The sequence below is a fragment of the Clupea harengus genome, chromosome 15, assembly GCF_900700415.2.
Source record: "Clupea harengus chromosome 15, Ch_v2.0.2, whole genome shotgun sequence".
Lineage (NCBI taxonomy): Eukaryota > Metazoa > Chordata > Actinopteri > Clupeiformes > Clupeidae > Clupea > Clupea harengus.
In genome coordinates, this window is record NC_045166.1 from 14,028,683 (window position 1) to 14,051,486 (window position 22,804).

Consider the following 22,804-nt stretch of genomic DNA (forward strand, 5'->3'; position numbering starts at 1 on the left):
AGGCACATGAGGACTGTGTCTGAGGGTGACGAGGTGAACTATTTATAATTCACCACCACCACCACAGAGCTCGTCTGCACTGCAGCTCTGACCAGCACTGCAGACTGACAAATGCCTGGCCGTGCCTAAGTTCACATAGATGGCAACTATTATGTTATAGTATTATTATTATTATTATTATTACCCAATTTAAGGTGCTAACAACACTAAGGCTGTGGGCTGATGAAGTGTGAACCTGTTCTACTGCACTGTTAGTCACTGTAGACTAAAATTGCTAACCTAAACCTATCAGCTAAATGCATTAGCTAAATCAGCTAAATTAATGGGGCAAATGTTAAATCTAAATTAATGAGGTAAATGCTAAATCAGTTAAATGAATGAGGTACATGCAAAATCAGTTAAATGAATGTGGTAAATGCTACATCTAAATGAATGAGGTAAATGCTAAATCTAAGATGAGCATTGAAACTAATTGATTCATTGATTCATTTCCTATTCCCCAGGTTTCTACATGTACATTGAGACGTCTAGGCCTCGTAAGCAGGGGGACAAGGCCCGACTGGTCAGCCCCATCTTCAATGTGGCCCCCAAGAACCCCTACAGTCTCACCAACCCCCCTGCATACTGCTTCAGTTTCTACTACCACATGTATGGCAAGCACATTGGTAAGACCACAAGAATGTTTTAAAGTGTGTGTGTGTGTGTGTGTGTTTATGCAATCCCCCCCCCCCCCAGTTTTTACTACCACCTGACCCTTAACCTGATGTGTATGTGTCAGATAGAGACAGATTGAGTGTTTTGCATTAATTTGTTTGTGTGTGCCTGACAGGTGGATAGAGAGAGTGAGTGTGTGTGTGTGTGTGTGTGTGTGTGTGTGTGTGTGTGTGTCTGTGTCTGTGTCTGTGTCTGTCTGTGAGATACGGCTAGAGAGAGAGAATGTTTGTGAGAGTGCGCATTTGAAAGAGCCAGATGTTGCTCCCATGGTCCCCAGCACGCTGTTGTTACAGTATCCTCGTCGTCATGGAGCCCGTGCTGGATTGACAGGGCAAAATACGCTGGCTGTCAGCTGGAGATGTGTGTGTGTGTGTGTGATGAGACCCTGTGTCTGAGAGATAGACAGAGTGTTATTGTGTGTGTGTGTGTGTGTGTGTGTGTGATGAGACCCTGTGTCTGAGAGATAGACAGACAGTGTTATTGTGAGTGTGTGTGTGTGTGTGTGTGTGTGTGTGTGTGTGTGTGTGTGTGTGTGTGTGTGTGTGTGATGAGACCCTGTGGTCCTACAAGCGTGACGCTGACAGATTAGCTGAAGTATATCCCGTCAGCACTGAGCCACGTGCCACGACTGTGGCTGCCGCCTTGTCTTGTCCCGTCTCGTCTGGAGGATGGGCGCCACGGTGACAGGCGGAGAATGTGGGAGCATCCCAGGAGAGGGGCGGGGAGCACAACAGAGGGCATGTGTGTGTGGAGGACAGGGGTAACACACACACACACACACACACACACACACACACATGCTGTACATACATACATACATACATACTACATACATACATACATACATACATACATACATACACACATACATACACACATACACATGTACATATGTACACATAAATACACACACAGTGATGCTCACATTCATACACACACACATACATACTGTACATACATACGTACATACGTACACATAGATACACACACACTGATGCTCACATTCATGATGCACAAGCAAATACTACACACACATATACACACACACACACACACACACACACTCACACTCACACTCACACACACATACATATACTGCTGCCCTTATGATCTCTTCCAGATGACTCCTGTGTGATTTGTTTCTCCTCTCTCTCCTCATGAGTGTAGATGACTGCTGCTGGCATGGGTGTGAAGATCTCTGTCTATATACACACATACACACACACATATACATACACACAAAGGTACTACACACACACAGATACTACACACACACACATCAAAGTCAAACCAGACCGTCAAGGCACAGCAACTTCAATTTTTAATAATGTTATTATCTTAATCATTTTTTGTAATGTCGCGTTTCATAGGCACGTCTTCACCTTCACGTCTTCACCTAATGGCAGACGCGACAGACTTTTGTGGTACTTTTATCCGCCAACATGGACTCCTATGTCCCTTATTGTACATCATCACATAACACTCTTAACTGGCTTCTCTTGGCTGGCCTGTGTGGAAGCATATGGGTGGCACACATATCACTGAAACCACAGCAAACATTTCACTTCACGTTCATTCATTTTGCATTTTGGATTTATTGTTGTTCAGACAAATCACTGTATTAAGTTGTCGTTGCATACAGCATAGGTAAAATAATAATTATTGTTCATACCGTGTTTGTGCAAGGAACAATGCTGAACGAGAACCTTGCCGCCATTACATCTTTCCAGTCTTCTTAGGAGATGCGCTCCCGTTCCGGGACGACTATATGGTTCGGGCAGGTTCACAAGGATCATGGTTTCGCCCTCGCAAAATTAATCAATTAATTAATTTGTAATGTTTTCAATGGTGAATGTGACCTGTAACTGTTGTTGACAGTGTTTTGAAGGCCTGATTGTGAGAATTACTATTGGTAAAATTTTGACTTTGTTTAAGAGAGCACAGCTATACAGCGGCACAGAGACACAGCCAGTGAGACAGAGCAGAGCTTTACAGATGCACAGAGACACAGCCAGTGAGACAGAGTTATACAGGTGTGTGCACCTGTATAACTCTGTCTCACTGGCTGTGTCTCTGTGCACAGCCAGTGAGAGCACAGCTATACAGCTGCACAGCTGCACAGAGACACAGCCAGTGAGACAGCAATCACACTCTCAAGGCTGTAGCTCCACCCTGTGTACTGTTTCCTAGTTGTGTAAAGGTGTTCCCTAGTTGTGTAAAGGTGTTTCCTAGTTGTGTAAAAGTGTTTCCTAGTTGTGTAAAGGTGTTTCCTAGTTGTGTAAAAGTGTTTCCTAGTTGTGTAAAGGTGTTTCCTAGTTGTGTACAGGTGTTTCCTAGATGTGTACAGGTGTAGCACAGCTGTACAGTGCTTTCGGAAAGTGTTCAAGACCCCATCACTTTTCTCTCTCTCTCTCTCAAACATATCTATATCCATCTATCTACCTATAGATATACTATCTTTCAGCCCTATGCTAAAATCATTTAAATTGATTTTTATCTTCACCAATCTACACTCAATACCCCATAATGACAAAAGTGAAAACAGGATTTTAGACAATCCTGCAAAAATATTTACTGTATATACTACGCTATATATTATGTGGAAACACATATTGTGAAATCACTGCATGTCAATTGCAGTCAATGACGCACAGCTGGTCTACAGAGATGAGCAGAGAGTTATGTTCATTATCTTAATGTTAGAGCATGGGGTTGATCTGTTGACTTCATTTTATGGCTTATTTATATTGCCTTGTAATGTACCTCTGTGTCAACATAGCTTGCCTGTGTGTAGGCGGTGCAGTGAATCAGTGGTTGGTGTTATTGGTGAGGCAGCTCAAGCTAAAGATCACTGCAGGGGGTGTCATTTGAAAACTGAAATGAAAATGAGCCGCTAATATGGAACACTCAATTTGATTAACCAATAGCTTTGTCTAAGTGTGTGTGTGTGTGTGTGTGTGTGTTTGATTAACCAATAGCTTTGTCTAAGCAGGTGAGCCAGACACCGCATCACCGGCTGTGTGTGTGTGTGTGTGTGTGTGTGTGTGTGTGTGTGTGTGTGTGTGTGTGTGTGTGTGTGTTTGATTAACCAATAGCTTTGTCTAAGCAGTTGAGCCAGCCACCGCATCACTGTGGCAGCCTCTCTGAGACATGTTGTAAAAACTCACCCCTAGAAACCACTGGAGAATTTCCTGGCTGTGTGTGTTTGTGTTTGTGTGTGTGTGTGTGTGTGTGTGTGTGTGTGTGTGTGTGTGTGTGTGTGTGTGTGTGTGTTTGTGTGTGTGTGTGCATGTCCACGTGTTTATCTCTTATCTGACCTTTTCTTTAGCCAAGCAAAAGCTAAAAAAAAATACACACAAAAAAGTTATAGACCTTATAGACCAAGCTGTAAAATCCAACAATGTAAGTTTTCAGTGAAAGTGAAATGGCCTTTCTTTAGTGCCACACTGCACCTCCGCCCTATGTTCACATGGACTAGGGATGGGTGGAGAAATGGGGGGGGGGGGGGGGGTAATCCTTTTGATGCTGGTGCACCTTTACTGGTTGTTACCTTATGCTCACATGGGTGTGGAGGTGGTGGGTAGTGGAGGTGGCAGGCCAGAGAGGGGGTGGTGGTTGGGGGGGAGAGGGGGGGGGGCAATGGGGGTTGGGGCCAGAGAGGTGGAGGGGGGGGGTGCACTGGGGGCAGTGAAACTGAAAGGCCTCATTAGCACAGCAGAGTAAAGCACACTTCAAAGATGGCCTTTGCACCTGATACATTCTCAGCCAGGTGTGTGGGCAGGATTAGGGCCTCATCCTGAGTGTTTCACCACTCACTCTCACTCTCTCTCACTCACTCGCTCTCTCTCTCACTCTCTCACTCTCTGACTCTCTCTCACTCACTCTCTCTCTCACACTCTCACTCTCTTCTGTCCCTCCCTCACACTTTCATTCCCTCCCTTTCTCTATTCCTCCTCTCCTCCCCCTCTCTGTCAGAGGGTTCTGCACCCTGTCTCACCAGGTAGACATCACACTGTCCCCTCCACTGTGAGGTTGCACACACACACACACCGACACACACACACACACACACACACACAACACACACACACACACACACACCTCACTGGGTACATGAGTGTTACACTCCAAGATGTTCCACTAGCCAGACCAACACAGAAATGCAGACATTTTCTGAATTCTTTCTACTGTATCTTTCCTTCAGTACCAGACAAGGCATTGGAGTTGAGAGAGAAATGTATAGGTCCACCTCCTGAGCTTTCTTTCTAACACAGCCAATAGTCATGGACACATGCTCTTGTTTGTCTTTGGTTGTTGGAGATATCATTGCCTAGTCGTCATGGAAACCTGCTCTTGATTGTCTTTTTTGCTTGAGGCCGGCCATTTTTTCTAGATGGGGTGTGAGGTCATGTATGTTGATGAGTGTGTGGTGTGTGTGATGAGTGTGGTGTTCTCTCAGGTTTTATAATGTCTCATCATCTTCTCTTGCTGTTTGTTTCTCTCTTTCTCTCCCTCCTTTTTTTGTTTTCACATTCTTTTTTCATCTCTGTCCACTCTCCTTCCTTTACCCCATCTCTCCTTCTCTCTCTTTTCTCCTTCTACCCTTCCCTCCCTTTCTCTCTCCTTCTCTCCTTCCCTCCCTCCCCGCCTCTCTCTCTCTCTCTCCCTCAGGAACTCTGAATGCGTTCCTCAAACAGAAAGGCCAGTCGGCATCAGCAGAGAGCCCTGTGTGGACTCTCAACGGTAACCAGGGCGACCGCTGGAGGCAGGCCAAAGTCAGCATCCACCCAACAGCATCCTTCCAGGTGAGGCCACAGGACTTCAACTGCAAACACTCACTCTCACTCACTCACTCACTCACTCACTCACTCACTCACTCTCTCACTTTTCACTCTTTCACTCACATACTCATTCACTCTTTCACTCACTCATTCTCCCACTCACTCCTTCACTCACTCACTCACTCACTCATTCACCCACTCACTAACTCACTCACTCACTCACCCACTCACCCATTCACTCACTCCTTCACTCACTCACTCTCTCACTTTTCACTCTCTCACTCACATACTCATTCACTCATTCACTCACTCATTCTCCCACTCACTCCTTCACTCACTCACTAACTCACTCACTCACGCATTCCTTGATTCACTCGTTCATTCATTTACTCACTCACTCACTCACTCACTCATTCATTCATTGCTCCTGCCAGATGATCAGAGAAGTTCATTCATGTAGTCACACACACTCACCCACTGTTGTAGCCACAAACACATTCACATAAACACTCAGTCCTTCACACAACCAGTCTTACACACTAACTCACATACACTGTCACTCACACACTGATCCGCCTGTTCATCTGTCCACACAGGTGGCGATTGAGGGCGTCCGAGGTCCAGGGATCGAAGGAGACATTGCCATCGACGACGTGGTCCTAGAGGAGGGGGAGTGCCCCAACATTCCACCCAATCGTACGTATAGACTCTATGGTCTCCATGGTAACTGCACTGTGTACCAAACGATACACAGAGTGAAAGGTGCCTAGGTAAAGAGAGAGGGTGAGGCAGTGAGGGATGATGAGAGAGATAACAAGCATGAGATAGAGAGGGAGAGAGAGAGAGAGAGATGGAGAGAGAAAATGAGAATGCGAACAAGTCTGAGATGGAGTGCGAAAGCACACAGAGAAGGGCAGTGGGAAACAAACAGAGAGAGGAAATTGAAAAGGGAACAGGTAATGGGCTGGAATTGACAGGGTCTATTGGCAGTGAAATCAGGACTTTGTTCATCACAGCTTGATCTCTGATGAAGTCGGGAGGAAACAAGTTGCTCGTCGGCATTGTTTCCCTTTTCAGTTTTCAAGTTTCCTGAGGCTTAAATAAAGAACTGAATTTGTTCTTGCACCACCTTTCTCTCATGGCTATTAATTTCATTCTAGCCCATCTGAAAGAGCTGTGGCACTGTCATTTGCAGGCGGCAGTTGAAAGGCACATACTCACAGCTGCCTGAATGCAGCCAGAACTGGAACAGGCTCACAGCTGTGAAGCCTACTTCCATTAGTGCCTCTGTGCACACAATAAGAGTAGGCCTCTGTAACAGTAAAAGTAGGCCTCTGTAACAGTAACAGTAACAGTAGTGTAACAGTAGGCCTCTGTAACACTAACAGTAACAGTAGTGTAACAGTAACAGTAGTGTAACAGTAGGCCTTTTTAACAGTAACAGTAGTGTAAAGAGTAGGCCTCTTTAACAGTAACAGTAGTGTAACAGTAGGCCTTTTTAATAGTAACTGTAACTATGCCGCCCTTAGTCACACATACAAGGTCCAGGTTCTTTAACACTGATGTTTTATTGCGCTGACAAACACAGACACCAATACACCGTAGAACTATACAGAAATGAATAAAAGACATACAGCAATCAATCATACATTCATACACACAAGAACAATCTTAAATGTTATTAAAATAATAACCAAACAAAACGTAACATACCACTTTTGCCTGCTTGTGGACTAAGAGGGATATACAGCTTGCAGTTCTTTAAAGAGCATGAGAAAATATTTCAGCTTGTATCGTCTTCACCTAGTAGCTTAATACTAGCTAAACTTGACCTCATGCGTGCATCCAGTCATTCATCCAACTATCAACAGGAAGTGACATGTTACATGCATTCTGGGAAAATGAGTCAAACATACTGTACATCAAACATCTTTAGTAGCACAAGATACCACATAGTGGAGAAACTAATTCAAAACTTTTGTGACTGCAATTACACTCCCACCATCACACCAGGTGTGATCTTAAAGACCCAAAGGTAAGTTCACACATATAATTCTTCACATAGTTATCAAAACACACATAGTACATGAACACATTTCATTTGCATTTGAGAAACACTTTAAACTTTCACTTTAATCAGATTCAAGTAAAGATACTGTTTTGTGTATGGGTCTTTCTAGATATACTGGCTTAGTGGTGCGTGCACCTTTGCTGTCTAGTGTTGCATCACTGACTAAAAGTTTGACCTTCCTGACCCGCCCATCAGATCCTGGGAAGACTTCAACCACTTTGGCAAGCTTCCAACGGTTCCGTGGTGCCAGGTCATCTTGAAGTAGGACAACGTCATTGACCTTTACGTCTGCGATTCTTATTCCACTTACTCCTTTGTTGCAAATTCAAAAGATACTCCTTCTTCCACCTGGTCCAGAACTCATTAGCCAGAAATTGGACTCTCTTCCATCTCTTCTTTAGATAGAGATCTTCTTTAGAGAACTCTCCAGGTGGTGGTGCTATAATCTCAGACTTCATTGTTAGTATATGATTTGGCGTTAATGGCTCTGGTGACAATGGATCATTGATGTGTTCAGAGGTCAAAGGTCGACTATTCACGATTGCCATGGCTTCATACATGAAAGTTCTAAGTGAAGAACTGTCCAGGGTTCTGGCAGACTGATCTAAGATGGCTGTCAAGACACTCCTCACTGTTCGGATCTGTCGCTCCCAGACTCCGCCCATGTGACTGGAGGAAGGTGGATTCAGGATGAAGCGACAGCCTAGCTCTTTCACGCGCTCTTGAGTGAATCCTTTCATGAGTTCCATGAACTCTCTCTTCGCACCGACAAAGTTAGTGCCTTGGTCGCTATGGAGCTGACTTACATTGCCACGGATGGAAATGAAGCAACGCAATGCGCTAAGAAATGCGTCAGAACTGAGATCATCCAGCACTTATGAACAGCAATATGAACAGCTCTCGAACACATGCAAGTGAACAGAAGGCCATATCTTTTCAATTCTTTTCTTCCATCCTTCACATAGAATGGTCCGAAACAGTCCATTCCACTGTATGTAAATGGAGGGGTAGGTTCTAATCTTTCAGGTGGTAGATCAGCCATGATTTGTTCTTGAATGCATTTGCGATACTTCCTGCATTTCACGCATTTGTAGATGATGGAGGACACTTCACTGCTACATCCCAGAATCCAAATGCCATTAGAGCGGATCTCATTCATGGTCATGCCACGACCTTGATGGCAAATCCGTTCATGAAAATGCTTGATGAGTAGACGAGAAACATGATGTCCCTTAGGAAGAATAGCAGGGTGCTTGACATAGGGATGGAGTGCTGCACGAGTCAATCTTCCTCCCACCCGCAGAACATCCTGGTCATCCACAAATGGACTTAACTTGTGCAGTCTGGAAGACTGGTTTGACTTCACCTCTTTCTTTTGCTTAAGAGCCTTGATTTCTTCCCTGAAGACTTCTTCTTGGACTAAGCGGATTATGAATTGTTCAGCATCTCTTCTTTCATCAAGTGTTGTGGACTCTGATCTTTCTTTCAGCCCTTTCATATTCCTTGCACAGCGCTTGAGTCTTGCTACGGCCTTCACCATTCTACTCCAGTCTGAGAACCTTTGCAAGCGATCCAACAGAGATATCTGCTCCGCTACTTTGGTTGTGTGGACTTGGGCCTTTTTGAGCTCTGGGTCACAATCACTCACTCCCACCTTGACCTCTTCTTTGGGGAGTTCTCTTTGCCACAGGAAACTTGGCCCAGTGAACCAATTTGACTCCATGAGCTCCTTTGCTGTGAGACTGTGAGGCAATAATATCCGCCATGAAGGTCATGTAGTCTTTATAGTACTGTCCATCTTTCCTGAAACGTCTCTTTAGACACTGGAGTCGGTGTTCTGCACAAGCCTTGTTGTTTGGCAGAATTGGCCTTTCTTCTTTGAAGGGCAGTGGCATCACTAAATGCCCGTCCTTCTCCTGCTTGATACCTTGTTTCAGCTTTGCTAAAAAATGCAGGTCTTCTTGGGACATGGCTACATCTTCGACAGTCCTCTCTGTGAAATCTGACTCAAAGATCTTTACCATGTCTGCTGGAGTAAGTATTTCCTTCACTTTGGTCCGGCACACAAAGTGGACCTCAGACTTGAGTCTGAGAGGTGGTTGAGTGGCTGGAAAGACTTCTCTTGAGATGATTCGATGACTGACTCCGATTTCATCTTCAAAAACACCATCAAAATCACTGTAGCCAATGATGCTCCACCCCAATACAGACTTCTGGGCAAATGGCTGGCCTTCTTCGCCACTGACGACATTTCTTGGAAGCAAGACTTGGGGGCAGTTATAGCCAATCAGCAATCCCACTTCACAGTCAAGTTCAGATGGCATCTCATCAGCTAGATGTTCTAGATGAGGCCAACCTTTTGCAGTTTTGCATGTGGGTATGTCAGATCTATTGGCAGGTATGTATTCTCTGGTGTATGTTACAGGGAGCTTGGTTCTTTCTTCAGACATCAAGCCTCTTACTTGCAGTCCATACAACTTGTGACTCGACACAACCTTTGTTCTTGACGTGATTGTGGAGATCTTGAGTCTCACAGGGTCTTGCTTGACGTGCAACAGATCAGCTATATCCTTTAGAATAAAAGTGGTGTCGCTCTGAGTGTCGAGCAAGGCATACACCAAAACCTCTTCCTCAGGATTAGCTGCTGTTGACACGTACACAGGAAGGATTGACGACGTGTGAGTGCTTTTCTTCTTCTGAATGACTCTGTTGGAGGTTGCTTGCTGCATCTCTAGATGGTCATTGGGTTTCTCAGGCCTTCTTTCTGCAGACCCTTGGCTCACCAGGGACTGTGTTTGCCGAGTTCTGAGTCTTGGGTTTCTCTCCCAATCTTGATGCAGACAGGTTGGATGACGTTTGTCGCATTTCTCACAGGTGCTTCTGGAGATGCAGGACTTGGAATCTTGAGACAGCCAAAGCACAGTTTCTCTGATTGAACAAATTTCACTCTTTCTTCAACTGGCTTTTCCATGATCTTTCGACATTTATGCAAAGTATGTCCATGCCATTTGCAGAAAACACACACAGGGTTGCTCTTCTCACTTGAACTTGTGGTAAAAGTCTTGGCGCTTGAGTTACGATTTCTGAGAAGCTTGTGATCTGGATCACTTTGTCTAGATCTTTCTTGTTCTGCTGGCCTTAATGCTTGCAATGAGGTGATAGGATTACAGGCAATCCTGGCCTCTTTGTTGAGAAAATGAACAACGTGTTTGAAGTCAGGAAAGGCTTTGCGTTCATCTTGGAAGATTGTAGCTGTTCTGTTCCAACGGGAACTCAACCAGTCAGGCAACTTGGCGACGATTCTCTGATTTTCAACACAGTCATTCAGAGTTGGCAAGCCCTGAACATAAGGCATGGCGGTTTCAACGCTGGTTAAGAAGTCTACGAACTCACGAAGATCCTTACTGTCTTTAGAAGCAATCCTATGCCATGACTGTATCTTGTCTCTGTATGCTTTGCCAACTATGAAGGGATTTCCGAAGCGGTCATCAAGTATGTCCCAGGCATCACGATAGGCATCTTTTGTTCCGATTAGGGAATATCCTTCAATAGCTCGTTTGGCCGAGCCGCCTACGTACTTGCGTAGAAAGAATAGTTTTTCTTGGGCTGGCAAATTCTTACGATCAATTAATGTCTGAAAGGACAGCTTCCAGTCTGTGTACTGCAAGGGATCACCGAAGTAGACAGCAGGTTCTGGAATCGGAATCCTGTTAGCTGTTATTGCCTCTGCAAGCATTCTCACAAGGTCATTGGTAGCTCCAGGTGCAGTAGATAGTATGTCTGCTTGAGGTACAGCTGCTGCATGAGTGGGGCCTTGTAGGAGGAGAGAAGATGATCTAATTGAAGGGACCCTACCTTGCAAGGACACAAGTGGATGAACAAGAGGTACAGGCAAGTTGAGTGCAGTGACACGAATGCCTTGTCTGTCTAGAGAGGCTAAAGCAGGGAGGTCTTCTGGCTCTTCCCCAGCATAAACCTGTAGTCTGGCCAGTGCAGCATTATGCCTTTTCAGTTCCTCCAATCGCTCCACATCTTTTCTCTTTTCCTCCAATCTCCCTTTTCTTGCATAGCTTTCTGCTACAAACAGAGCTCTTTGCTTTGCCTTCTCTGCTTCCATCGCCTTTTCATGTGCTTCTCGCTCAGCGGTCACTTTTCTCTCCTCTGCTTCAAGTTCTCGTATCTCCTCCTCATATTGATGTTGAGATTTCATTATTTTAAGCACCTCTTGAGTTGCTGCCACTTCAGCTGCTGCTTGCTGCCTTTTCTCTGCTGACTTGAGAGAGGCCCGATCGGAAAACTTGGAAGCAGAAAAGGATTGCAAAGAAACGTTAGTAGACTCTGTGCGACCAAACACTGAGTCAGTATCAGGCCAGGGTATATCTTCTGGATCACCAGCAGCAGCATTAATGAAGCACTGAGCCTTTTCATTTGCAGTCTTGGTGATGGCATTACATGAATCATTTTTCCTTCTAATTTCAAGGTCAGGCACTGCAATAGTTCTGATTTGATCATAAATGATGTTAACATCAACTTGAAGGGCATTAAAGGCAGTGACAACTTCAGAAATAAACTCTTGTGTTTAATGGATCTTTTCAATCCATTGATATGATACTTCCACCTTTTATACATGCATTCAAAGTCTCTTCTTAGATCATTCAGTTTAGCATCTTGCAACACCTTCCCCTTTTCAGTGAGTGTGCGTGTGCGTTGACTTTTCCGAACGTCTGGGGGTTCCACTGAATCATCAGCATCTGTGCTTTTGTGTGCCTGTTGCATTTGTGTAGACTCTTCAATTTGTTTAGATTCTTCAATTTGTTTGTCTTCATCAACTTGTTTCTTATTCAGGTCTTCTGGGTCAGGAAGATTTGTCTTTTCACTAATGTCTGACATGTTAAATTAATATCTGGTGTCAAAACTATGCTTGAGGATTAAGCTAATTTGCTATTAAAATAGCCAATGAAATGTTGCATCAGTATTCTGTAAACTGCAATGTTAGTGTTTGAACATTAAACTTAATGTGTCAGTTAAGGCTAATGTGAATTGAAGGATGAATTATATCAATTACAATAGTCTGCAGGTACAGGTTAGACCACAATGTAATATCATTCAAAATGGATATGTCAACCTTAAACATAGCATTTAGCATTTAAATCAGGCTAGGCTACAATGCAAGTAATGTGTAACACAGCAATAGCTACTAACATTCAATATTCAAACAACATTAATAAGTGCAACTTTCAAAATGGCAAAATACGCTTGAAACAATTCGATGAACGAGAATGTCCATAAATCTTTAGAACGCGATGCGTTGCTTCTTTGCCGAGCAAGAAAAGTCTCTTAATTGCTTGCCGACTTCAACGTGCAGGTAACTTCTGGTCCTCGACTTCACCGATGCAGCAAGTGTTCTACTATGCCGCCCTTAGTCACACATCCAAGGTCCAGGTTCTTTAACACTGATGTTTTATTGCGCTGACAAACACAGACACCAATACACCGTAGAACTATACAGAAATGAATAAAAGACATACAGCAATCAATCCTACATTCATACACACAAGAACAATCTTAAATGTTATTAAAATAATAACCAAACAAAACGTAACATACCACTTTTGCCTGCTTGTGGACTAAGAGGGATATACAGCTTGCAGTTCTTTAAAGAGCATGAGAAAATATTTCAGCTTGTATCGTCTTCACCTAGTAGCTTAATACTAGCTAAACTTGACCTCATGCGTGCATCCAGTCATTCATCCAACTATCAACAGGAAGTGACATGTTACATGCATTCTGGGAAAATGAGTCAAACATACTGTACATCAAACATCTTTAGTAGCACAAGATACCACATAGTGGAGAAACTAATTCAAAACTTTTGTGACTGCAATTACAGTAACAGTAGGCCTTTTTAACAGTAACAGTAGTGTAACAGTAACAGTAGTGTAACAATAAAAGTAGTGTAACAGTAGGCCTCTGTAACAGTAACAGTAGTGTAACAGTAGGCCTCTTTAACAGTAACAGTAACAGTAGTGTAACAGTATGCCTTTTTAAAAGTAACAATAACAGTAGTGAAACAGTAACAGTAGTGTAACAGTATGCCTTTTTAACAGTAACAGTAACAGTAGTTTAACAGTATGCCTTTTTAAAAGTAACAGTAACAGTAGTGTAACAGTAACAGTAGTGTAACAGTAGGCCTCAGTAACAGTTACAGTAACAGTAGTGTAACAGTAGGCCTTTTTAACTGGAACAGTAACAGTAACAGTAGTGTAACAGTAGGCCTTTTTAACTGGAACAGTAACAGTAGTCCTTTTTAACTGTAACAGTAACAGTGTAACAGTAGAACTCTTTAACAGTAACAGCAGTTATTGGTCAAGTGGGGGCCTCTTTGTCTTTACTCTTGCCACGCCCCTTCCTGAATCAACTCACCTGCCTCAGTCACATTCCCAGTCCTCTGATTTCCTAATCATGAGCATCTGTCTCTCCCTCCACCAGTCTACTTAAACTCCTCAATCCCCTCACTTTTTGTCTGTTCTCGTCGTGTATGGACATAACTTCCTGCTCCTTCGTCAAGCTCCGCACTACTAGTTCTCCGTGCTTGTCCCTGCTCCTACATCAAGTTCTGGACTATTCGCTCCCGGTGTTGGTTCTTGCTCTTTCGTCAAGCTCCAGACTATCAGTTTTCCTAGTTTTTATTCTTACCAATGACCAATGACCCTAAGGATCTTCTGAGCGTTGTGTATTTTGTTCCTTAGTTTAACTCCTATCATGGACTGTATAAAATAGGGTGATATGTGAATTGAATGAAACCCAAAAGGACTGTATTACTGGTTGTGAAAAGGGTGACAATCGCCACAGGTTTGTCCGGTCAGAACAATAACGGATGCCAATGTTCCAATGAGGTCTGATTTATTGCACACACACGAAGTGAAGACATGAAGTGGTTGATGAATGATGCCCGTGAATATAATTATCCCGTGTAAAGGGACTTATATCCACATTTGAATCCGTGTTTGAACCGTGAACTGACTGATAGAATCCGTGGTTTCTATTAACAATACAAATGACAAATATATACAATTAAATACAATAAAGATGATATATACAACAAGAATGAAACAGTATATACACTATGAATATTACGGCTATGATTAACTACGGATATGTTCCTTTCACACCGTGCCGCGTAACGGTGAACATTCCATTATCTCCCGTTACTAACATTAACTGATTGAAGTGACGGTAACAAGTGAAATACAAATTATACAGATGACACATATCACAAACACTCACATTCTCAATGACGCACGGCAAGAATGAAAGTGAATGTCTCTGATCGTGATATTGTCCGATGTGCTCCTTGATGATGACTTCTCCAACACCGCTCGACTTGACCCACAACTTGGCCAGAGGAGGGTCGGCCTTATATAGTGTAGATGAAGGGGAGCCTTGAAACCGTTTAGAAACTGTTGGGGTTTGACCAAATGGTCAGTGAAATTCCACTGTGCACGAGCCCCACGGAACTCTGGGATCAACTGATAGGCTGACCTTTCATGGACCCCAGGTCCCGTGAGTGGCCGGCACAGTAGGGGTGCACAGCTGGATGCAGCTGGTGAAGCAGCCTTTTTAACAGCCGCCCTCAACTTTGCGTAGCAAAGTTGTTGTCCATGAAGTGAGCCAGTTGCATCCTGCAGGAATGATGGGAGTCTGATGGCAACGGGCCACGTGTAGGTCCGGTCCTCGACCTGGATCTGCGCTGTCCGTATGCTGATGAGGTGTAGTTTGAAGCAACCACACCTGTTGAAATATAATGCGGCCTGGAAAGCCGCAAGCTGATGGGTGAAAAGTCAGCCATTCTGGAAATGACTGAGTTGCTGCGCCATCTTCGGCACTCAGCACAGCCGTGCTGGTGCTTCCTGACGGCCTGTCTCCCCCTCAAGATCCAGAACCGTCGCCGTAGCTCAGAAACCACCCTGTCCGGGCCTGAATGCATGAGCCGGCTGTCACCATCCTGGATAATGAGCTTGGTGATGGGGTGATGAGGATCCAGCACTATGGGGTGCAATGCGACCTCCTCCAGGGACTCACACCTGCGGAGCCGCCCCCCCACACGGATCAGCTGGACCCCTGAGTCGAACTCTGGAGCCAACGTGTGCAGTCTGCTGGCTGCAGGGACAGGTTTCCCTGTAGAAAGAAGAATGAATTCCTCCGGGAAGCAGTCTCTCTGAACTGTCCGGAGGAGAGCAAGCTCAGCTTGCCTGACGTCCTCTGCTGCGGGGTCTGTGGGCGTGGCCGCCCCATGACATGCTCTGATAGAGGCCTCCAGCAGCTCTTGGTAGCTGCTGAAACCTCCGGGATCTGGAAGAGACTGAGCAGAGGTCACAGAGACGTTACCACAGAAGATTGACTTCCGCAGGTTAGCAGGCTCGTAGAATGCTGACCCGTCTCTTCCTGCTGACGGGGAAGGCTTCTTCCTTGTGCCTTTGCTGCTCCGTGCCTCTGCACGGATGGACTCCTGACGCAGCCGTTTCCCAGTGCCACACCGGGGACCAAGGACGGACTGTTGGAGTGCTTGATGAGGCAGGCGATCCACCTTCACTCTGACTGTCTTCTCCTCCTGTGACCTGACAGTGGCTGTGTCCTGCTTTGACCATGTGATGAGCTTCACATTCGGGGAGGGCAAGACATCCATCTGCCAGGGCTGAGCCATGTGATGAGGCAGCTCAACTGTTGGAGGATGAGTCCCAGTGAGTAGACACTGAGGGGTGGAGGACTGATGCAGGGGTACCTTGAACGGGCCTTGCAGTGTCCAACCCAGGCGTGTGTTCAGTGCAGCCGGTCCACCTGGTGGGCCTAGGTGCACTCGCTCAACTGGGGTGATGAGATGAGGGTAGTCAGACCCGATGAGGAGCAGTGGTTGGGCCTGACTGAATGACTGCAGGGGCAGACCTCTGAGGTGATGATATGCCTTCTGCAGGGCTTTGAGCGGGTATGAGTGGGTGGATAAGCTAAGCTTTGCTGAGGTGAAAGCTTGCTCTATCCTGAACCGCTTCTGAGGGTGACTGGCTGATGCCACGGAAAAGGAAACTGACCTCCCTGGCACAGACTTGCCGTCCTGACGGATAGTCCGGAGTGCCAGATCCTCCTTCCGTCCTTGAAGACCCAGTTCCTGAGCTGCACTGTGAAGCAGCATTGTGCGCTCGGAACCGTCGTCCAAGATGGCGTACGTCTCCATCTTCCTGTTGCCATTGTACAAGCACACCTTCACCAGCTTCAGCAGCACACTACTACCCCTCCTGGCAGGATCAAGGTAGTACGTCACTGGCTGATGAATGGCGGGGGCTGGCTTCTCCGGTCTGATGTTCAACTCGTGCAGCACTTCCAGATGCGTCAGATTGCATGTCTGACATCTGGCCTTGAGGTAGCACTGCACTGTTGGATGATCTCTCCCACACCTCCGGCACCGTTTCCCTGTCTGGATCCAGCTGACCTTCTGATCCTTTGACAGCACTCTGAAGGCTGTGCACTGGTTGAAGTAGTGCTGGATGCTGTGGCAGAACGGACAGTACTTCGGTGGCTGCTCTGGCTTCCGTGGTGAGGGCTGTGCTGTCTTGGTGGGCTCGACTGCCTTGACGGGGGAGTCACACCCAAGCAGGACAGTGGTGGGATGCACGGCTGGGCTCTGATTCGCCCTGACGCCTCCCTGGCGGTCAGGTGGCTCTTCCAGCGGTGCGTGAATGAATGACACCTCAACCTGCTGCTTTGGCACTTCAAATGGCGGTGCGTGAGCAGATGGGCTGTACCCTGGACCGATATGCGTACTCCGCATATGGTCAGTCAGCACAGTCACAGGCTGTTGAGGTGGATGATGTGGGCCTGGCACCTGACACGGCAATCTCTGCTCTGCCGCACTGACCATGTCGTGGTATGACACTGGCGGAGGTGGTGGCGGGAACGTGTCATCATCTGGTTGGACCACCAGCGGAGAATGATGAGACGCAGGCCACGGCACACCTCGCAGGTCATCCACTGGCTGAATGAATGCCTGACTGGTTGGCAGCGGCGTGGACGATAAGTCAGGGATTTGATGACTGGCCTTGGATACCCCACTGTCTACGACGTGGAGTCGTCCTGATGGTGGAGCGAAGCTGGTGGTTGGAGCTGGTGGTGCATCCGATGCACGCGGTGAGAGGGCTTGCAACATCTGCAGTAAATCCATCCTTAATTGATGGTTGTCATCCTGCATCTCCCTCAGGGCTGAAAGGAATGCCTCTTGGAGGTGGCTTGACGACGGTTGTCCAGCAGGGGGTGCTAGAACGTCTTCATAGCTGTGTCTGCTGGCACCACCAACGGCTTGTTCTGAGAGTGCGTGTGTTTGAAGTGGATGAGGCCTCGAGAGCTTCACCGAGTAGTCATCCAAGTAGCGGGACTGACGACCATCACGGCGAGCACGAGTGTTGTCTCTTGGCATTGACATCTTTAACTGCGGTAAATGTAATCTCCGGCAAGAAGGACCATATAAAATAGGGTGATATGTGAATTGAATGAAACCCAAAAGGACTGTATTACTGGTTGTGAAAAGGGTGACAATCGCCACAGGTTTGTCCGGTCAGAACAATAACGGATGCCAATGTTCCAATGAGGTCTGATTTATTGCACACACACGAAGTGAAGACATGAAGTGGTTGATGAATGATGCCCGTGAATATAATTATCCCGTGTAAAGGGACTTATATCCACATTTGAATCCGTGTTTGAACCGTGAACTGACTGATAGAATCCGTGGTTTCTATTAACAATACAAATGACAAATATATACAATTAAATACAATAAAGATGATATATACAACAAGAATGAAACAGTATATACACTATGAATATTACGGCTATGATTAACTACGGATATGTTCCTTTCACACCGTGCCGCGTAACGGTGAACATTCCATTATCTCCCGTTACTAACATTAACTGATTGAAGTGACGGTAACAAGTGAAATACAAATTATACAGATGACACATATCACAAACACTCACATTCTCAATGACGCACGGCAAGAATGAAAGTGAATGTCTCTGATCGTGATATTGTCCGATGTGCTCCTTGATGATGACTTCTCCAACACCGCTCGACTTGACCCACAACTTGGCCAGAGGAGGGTCGGCCTTATATAGTGTAGATGAAGGGGAGCCTTGAAACCGTTTAGAAACTGTTGGGGTTTGACCAAATGGTCAGTGAAATTCCACTGTGCACGAGCCCCACGGAACTCTGGGATCAACTGATAGGCTGACCTTTCATGGACCCCAGGTCCCGTGAGTGGCCGGCACAGTAGGGGTGCACAGCTGGATGCAGCTGGTGAAGCAGCCTTTTTAACAGACTGTTTCTGTTTACGTTGCGTTGTGTGTTTAGTTCCTAGTTACGTGTAAGTGCTATCTTCTGTGTGTTGTCTTCTGTTCCTAGTTCGTTTAAGTACCATCTCCAGTCTGTTCAGTTTGTCTTCATACTCCGTTTGCCTATTAACTGTCTCTGGCTGAATCCAAATAAACTCAATCATCGCTAAGTCTGTGTCTAGCCTGACGTCCGTGACACTTGTGGTGTTTCAGAGTAATTACCTCAGCGACATGCTCATAGACAAACTAATCATGTGATGGATTTATTCATACGAGTATGCCAGTTTACAGATGATGTCATTGATGGATTTATTCATACGAGTATGTAAGCTTAGACATGATGTCATTGATGAGGTATCTAACCTTTCTTTTTTCTGTCATTTTCAATCCCCCCTCTTTTCATCTTACTCCTTTACTTTTATTCTTAATCACTCCATTCTATCTTTCTTATTCTCTCCCTTTCCCTCTGATTTCTTTTTCTCTCTCTCTCTCTCTTTTCTATTTCTTTTTTCTGATTCTCTCTCGCCTTCTGTCTCTCCCTCTCCTCGTCTCCTTTCTTTTGTGCTCTTCCTCTCAGCTGAAGAGTCCAAGGCTCCTCCCAAGGAAATCCATATATGGCTCCTGCTGGTCACCGTGGTGATGACCTTGCTGAGGGGTCAAAGGTGACCCTCCCCTGAAGTGAGGCAGAGGAACGCCTCAGTGAGCGGAGCCCGTGTGCGTCTGGACCCTCTTTCTTTAGTCACCAAAGATGAATGCTTTTGGATATTACCAGAGAGGGACACAGCACAGACTCCACACCACTCAAACGAAACTCACAAAAGGGAAATATCAGCATAGAAAGTAATAAAGATTTGCTATTGTTCTTTTTTCTTTTTTTTTTAACTAACATTTTCAGTCAGACGCTCCTTTGGGCAGAGAGGGAAGGACCTCTGTCTGTACATTCAGTCGTACTCAAGTACTGCAAAAGCACAAGGCCTTGGTTACTGACAACTGTATGCCAATGGACAGAAAAAAAGGAACTGACAATAAGGAAACAAGGCGGCTACTGAAGACATGCTTTTTTTGATGCAATTCCCTGGATGCCCTCCTTGAAAAAAACACAAAATCAAAGCTCTTCATCTCATAGTCCCATTCCTCCCACCTCCTGCGCTGATCCCCAGCAGCATGTCGTCACCAGCTCCTCTATCACACCCCCGTGTCCCATTCCCCGATGCTCCTTATTTTTAGCCTGCTGAAACCAGAGAGAGGGAGACAAAAGAACACATCATCAAACTGCTCCTTAATATGACATCAGCTTCAGTCTGTTTCCCATCGACCAGCTGCCTAGTCTTCTGGCTGGGCTAGCCTAGGCTGGGTGAGATTGGGAGAGCGAGAGCTGCCTGAGAAGCAGACAGAGGCAGGGAGAACTGAGAGAGAGAAGAAGAGCGAGAGAGAGAGCGAGAGCAAGAGAGAGAGAGAGATGAAGAGAAAAGCCCAGCTCCTCCTCTCCCATCTCAATTCTCCAAATCAGTACTGGATTCGAAGCCACTTTCTGCCGTAAAAACAAAGTGCCTTCAGATTAAGAACACAACAGAATAAACAACCCCCTGTGAGCCTGGTCAGGAGCACAACACAAACACCATACATGCTGTCTGACATGGGCTATTTTCTACTCATTTATTTTGCCCCCCCCCCCCCCCCCCCCAAAAAAAAAAAAAAAAAACCTGGTAGAGGGAGGTCAAAGTTGAGACCTAGGATCTGGGCTGTGTGTGTGTGTGTGTGTGTGTGTGTGTGTGTGTGTGTGTGTGTGTGTGTGTGTGTGTGTGTGTGTGTGTGTGTGTGTGTGTGTGTGTGTGTGTGTGTGTGTGTGTGTTTGAAGCCTCCCCATTTCATGTGACCCATCAGAGGGCAGGGGCTTCTGGCATTAGTCGTGATGCCGTTCAATACCCAGGCAGCAGGCCGGCAAGGGGGTGGTGGGTGTAGGGAAGAGACTGGAGCACAGACTTAGACGCCTAGCAGCCGGAGCTGGGCCGGCGTTGGGCCAGATCCGTACTGTGTCATCTAGAGCACTGAAGCACCCAGCAGAGAGTCATGAAGGCCCACGTGGTCTTCAGTCATCTATCTAACACAGGGCAAAAAAGACACACAAAAAAAGACACAAACTGGGCCATGGAAACTGTGAAACAAACAAATGAGTAGAAATGCAAAAATGAACAAATGAATGAAGGAATTCATTGAATGAATTCAAATGACTCCCTCTCAACAAAGTAGAGACAGGAAAATTCCACAGAGGTGAGAGGTGGCTGATGGGAACTTTTCCAACATGGCCGCCCCGTCCCAGGCCTCTGTCATTTATATACTATAACTGTGCGTTCTGAAAGAAGAAGATATTCATAATTATAATAATATTTTATTACTCTGGTGAGAATGTTTCTCTGCTTTTACAAAAACTGTGAAGAGTCAACTGTGGAAGACCTACATGGACGCATCCATAACCTTAACCTGAGGGTTTTTAAACAGTATTGTATAAAAGAACAAGAAGAAGAAAAAAATGAGAGCTTAAGGATCCTTTTCCATACATTATTGGTTATTGGTATGAAAAAAAAAAAAAAAAAACATTTTATGAACTTGTGTGTTTTTTCTTATTCCTTTTCTTTTTGTTGATTTGAAATTTGAACGTTTTTCTTGTCTCCCTTGCATTGAACAAAATTCTCAATCTGGAGGGGAACATAATAAATTGATTTGGTTAAATGTAGAACTTGTAAATGTTGAAGATGTTCTGTTAGTTGAGGTTCAAAAGAGATGTGTTACTGTGTACCTGAGTTGGGGAAGCACAGCGTGTATGACGTACAGATTCACAGCATCCCATGCGGTATATATGCATACACGAGACCTGCCCCTACAACATCAGCTCTGTCTGTCAGTCTGTCTCTCCAAACCACGGGGGCCATCCAGACCACCATCAGAAATGGATTCCATTGGTAAATCCTTACCACTTGCCCATATAAGTACAGAAAAAGGTCTTTAATGAACTGACTGATATCCAAAGGGGTACAATTTTAGTTGAAGGGTCCCTACGTAAGGATTTTATAACACATTCACTGAAAAATAAATAATGTTTGAGGAGCTATCTGTATTAGGGAACATATTAGTCATAACTACTCATGTATACACATAGTTCATCACATACAGTTTACCCATGACATGAGCACCTCTTGTGCCAGCAATGTTATTTATTTTATAAAAGATTATTTTTCCATCTTATAACATATAAAATATACATATAACATATATAGACATATGCTCTTTATAAACACACACACTTTTTGCTTATGTGCTTTTTGAATGTGTTATAATATCCTTGGGAAGATACCCTTCAACTAAAGTGTTACCTCTAAGGGTTTCAATAATGGATTCTGTAACTATATCCTTGGAATGTAAAAAAGAAAAGAGAATTCGATCTAAAAATATACATTATGTGTTGTCATTCTTGTCGCCTCTTCAGTGTTTCAGCTTAAGTGGTGTGTTGGTCACATGAACATGTACTGGTATATGCAGTGACCACAAGGAACGGACACCCAACATGTAAACAATGTTGTTGACAAAACAGAGCAAAATGGGACATGGTCATTACGGGACTAGGAGCATCACCGGAAGTCAATGCAACAACCTCCCTCCAAAGCTGTCAGTATATATACTGTATATACATATATACATTACATGTGGATACACACATACATACATACAAACATTACATGTGGATACATACATAGTATATGCATACATACATGCATACATATGTACATAACATATGGATACATACATACATGCATTCATACATATATACATTACATGTTGATACATGCATATATACATA

At 45.0% G+C, this 22,804-nt stretch overlaps 1 protein-coding gene across 5 annotated transcripts in view; it reads left to right on the forward strand.

Annotated features, from left to right (window-relative positions):
* Positions 1-20,621, forward strand: part of LOC105909561 (MAM domain-containing glycosylphosphatidylinositol anchor protein 2-like) — a 219,706-nt gene extending 199,085 nt beyond the window's left edge. For all 5 annotated transcript variants that reach the window (XM_031581962.2, XM_031581965.2, XM_042709933.1 and 2 more), the window contains exons 14-17: positions 504-665; positions 5,386-5,519; positions 6,092-6,191; positions 19,526-20,621. In XM_031581962.2, the coding sequence (XP_031437822.1) occupies positions 504-665; positions 5,386-5,519; positions 6,092-6,191; positions 19,526-19,614 (485 nt within the window). In that variant the 3' untranslated portion in view covers positions 19,615-20,621. The remainder of the gene's footprint in view (positions 1-503; positions 666-5,385; positions 5,520-6,091; positions 6,192-19,525) is intronic.
* The last annotated feature ends 2,183 nt before the right edge of the window (positions 20,622-22,804 follow it).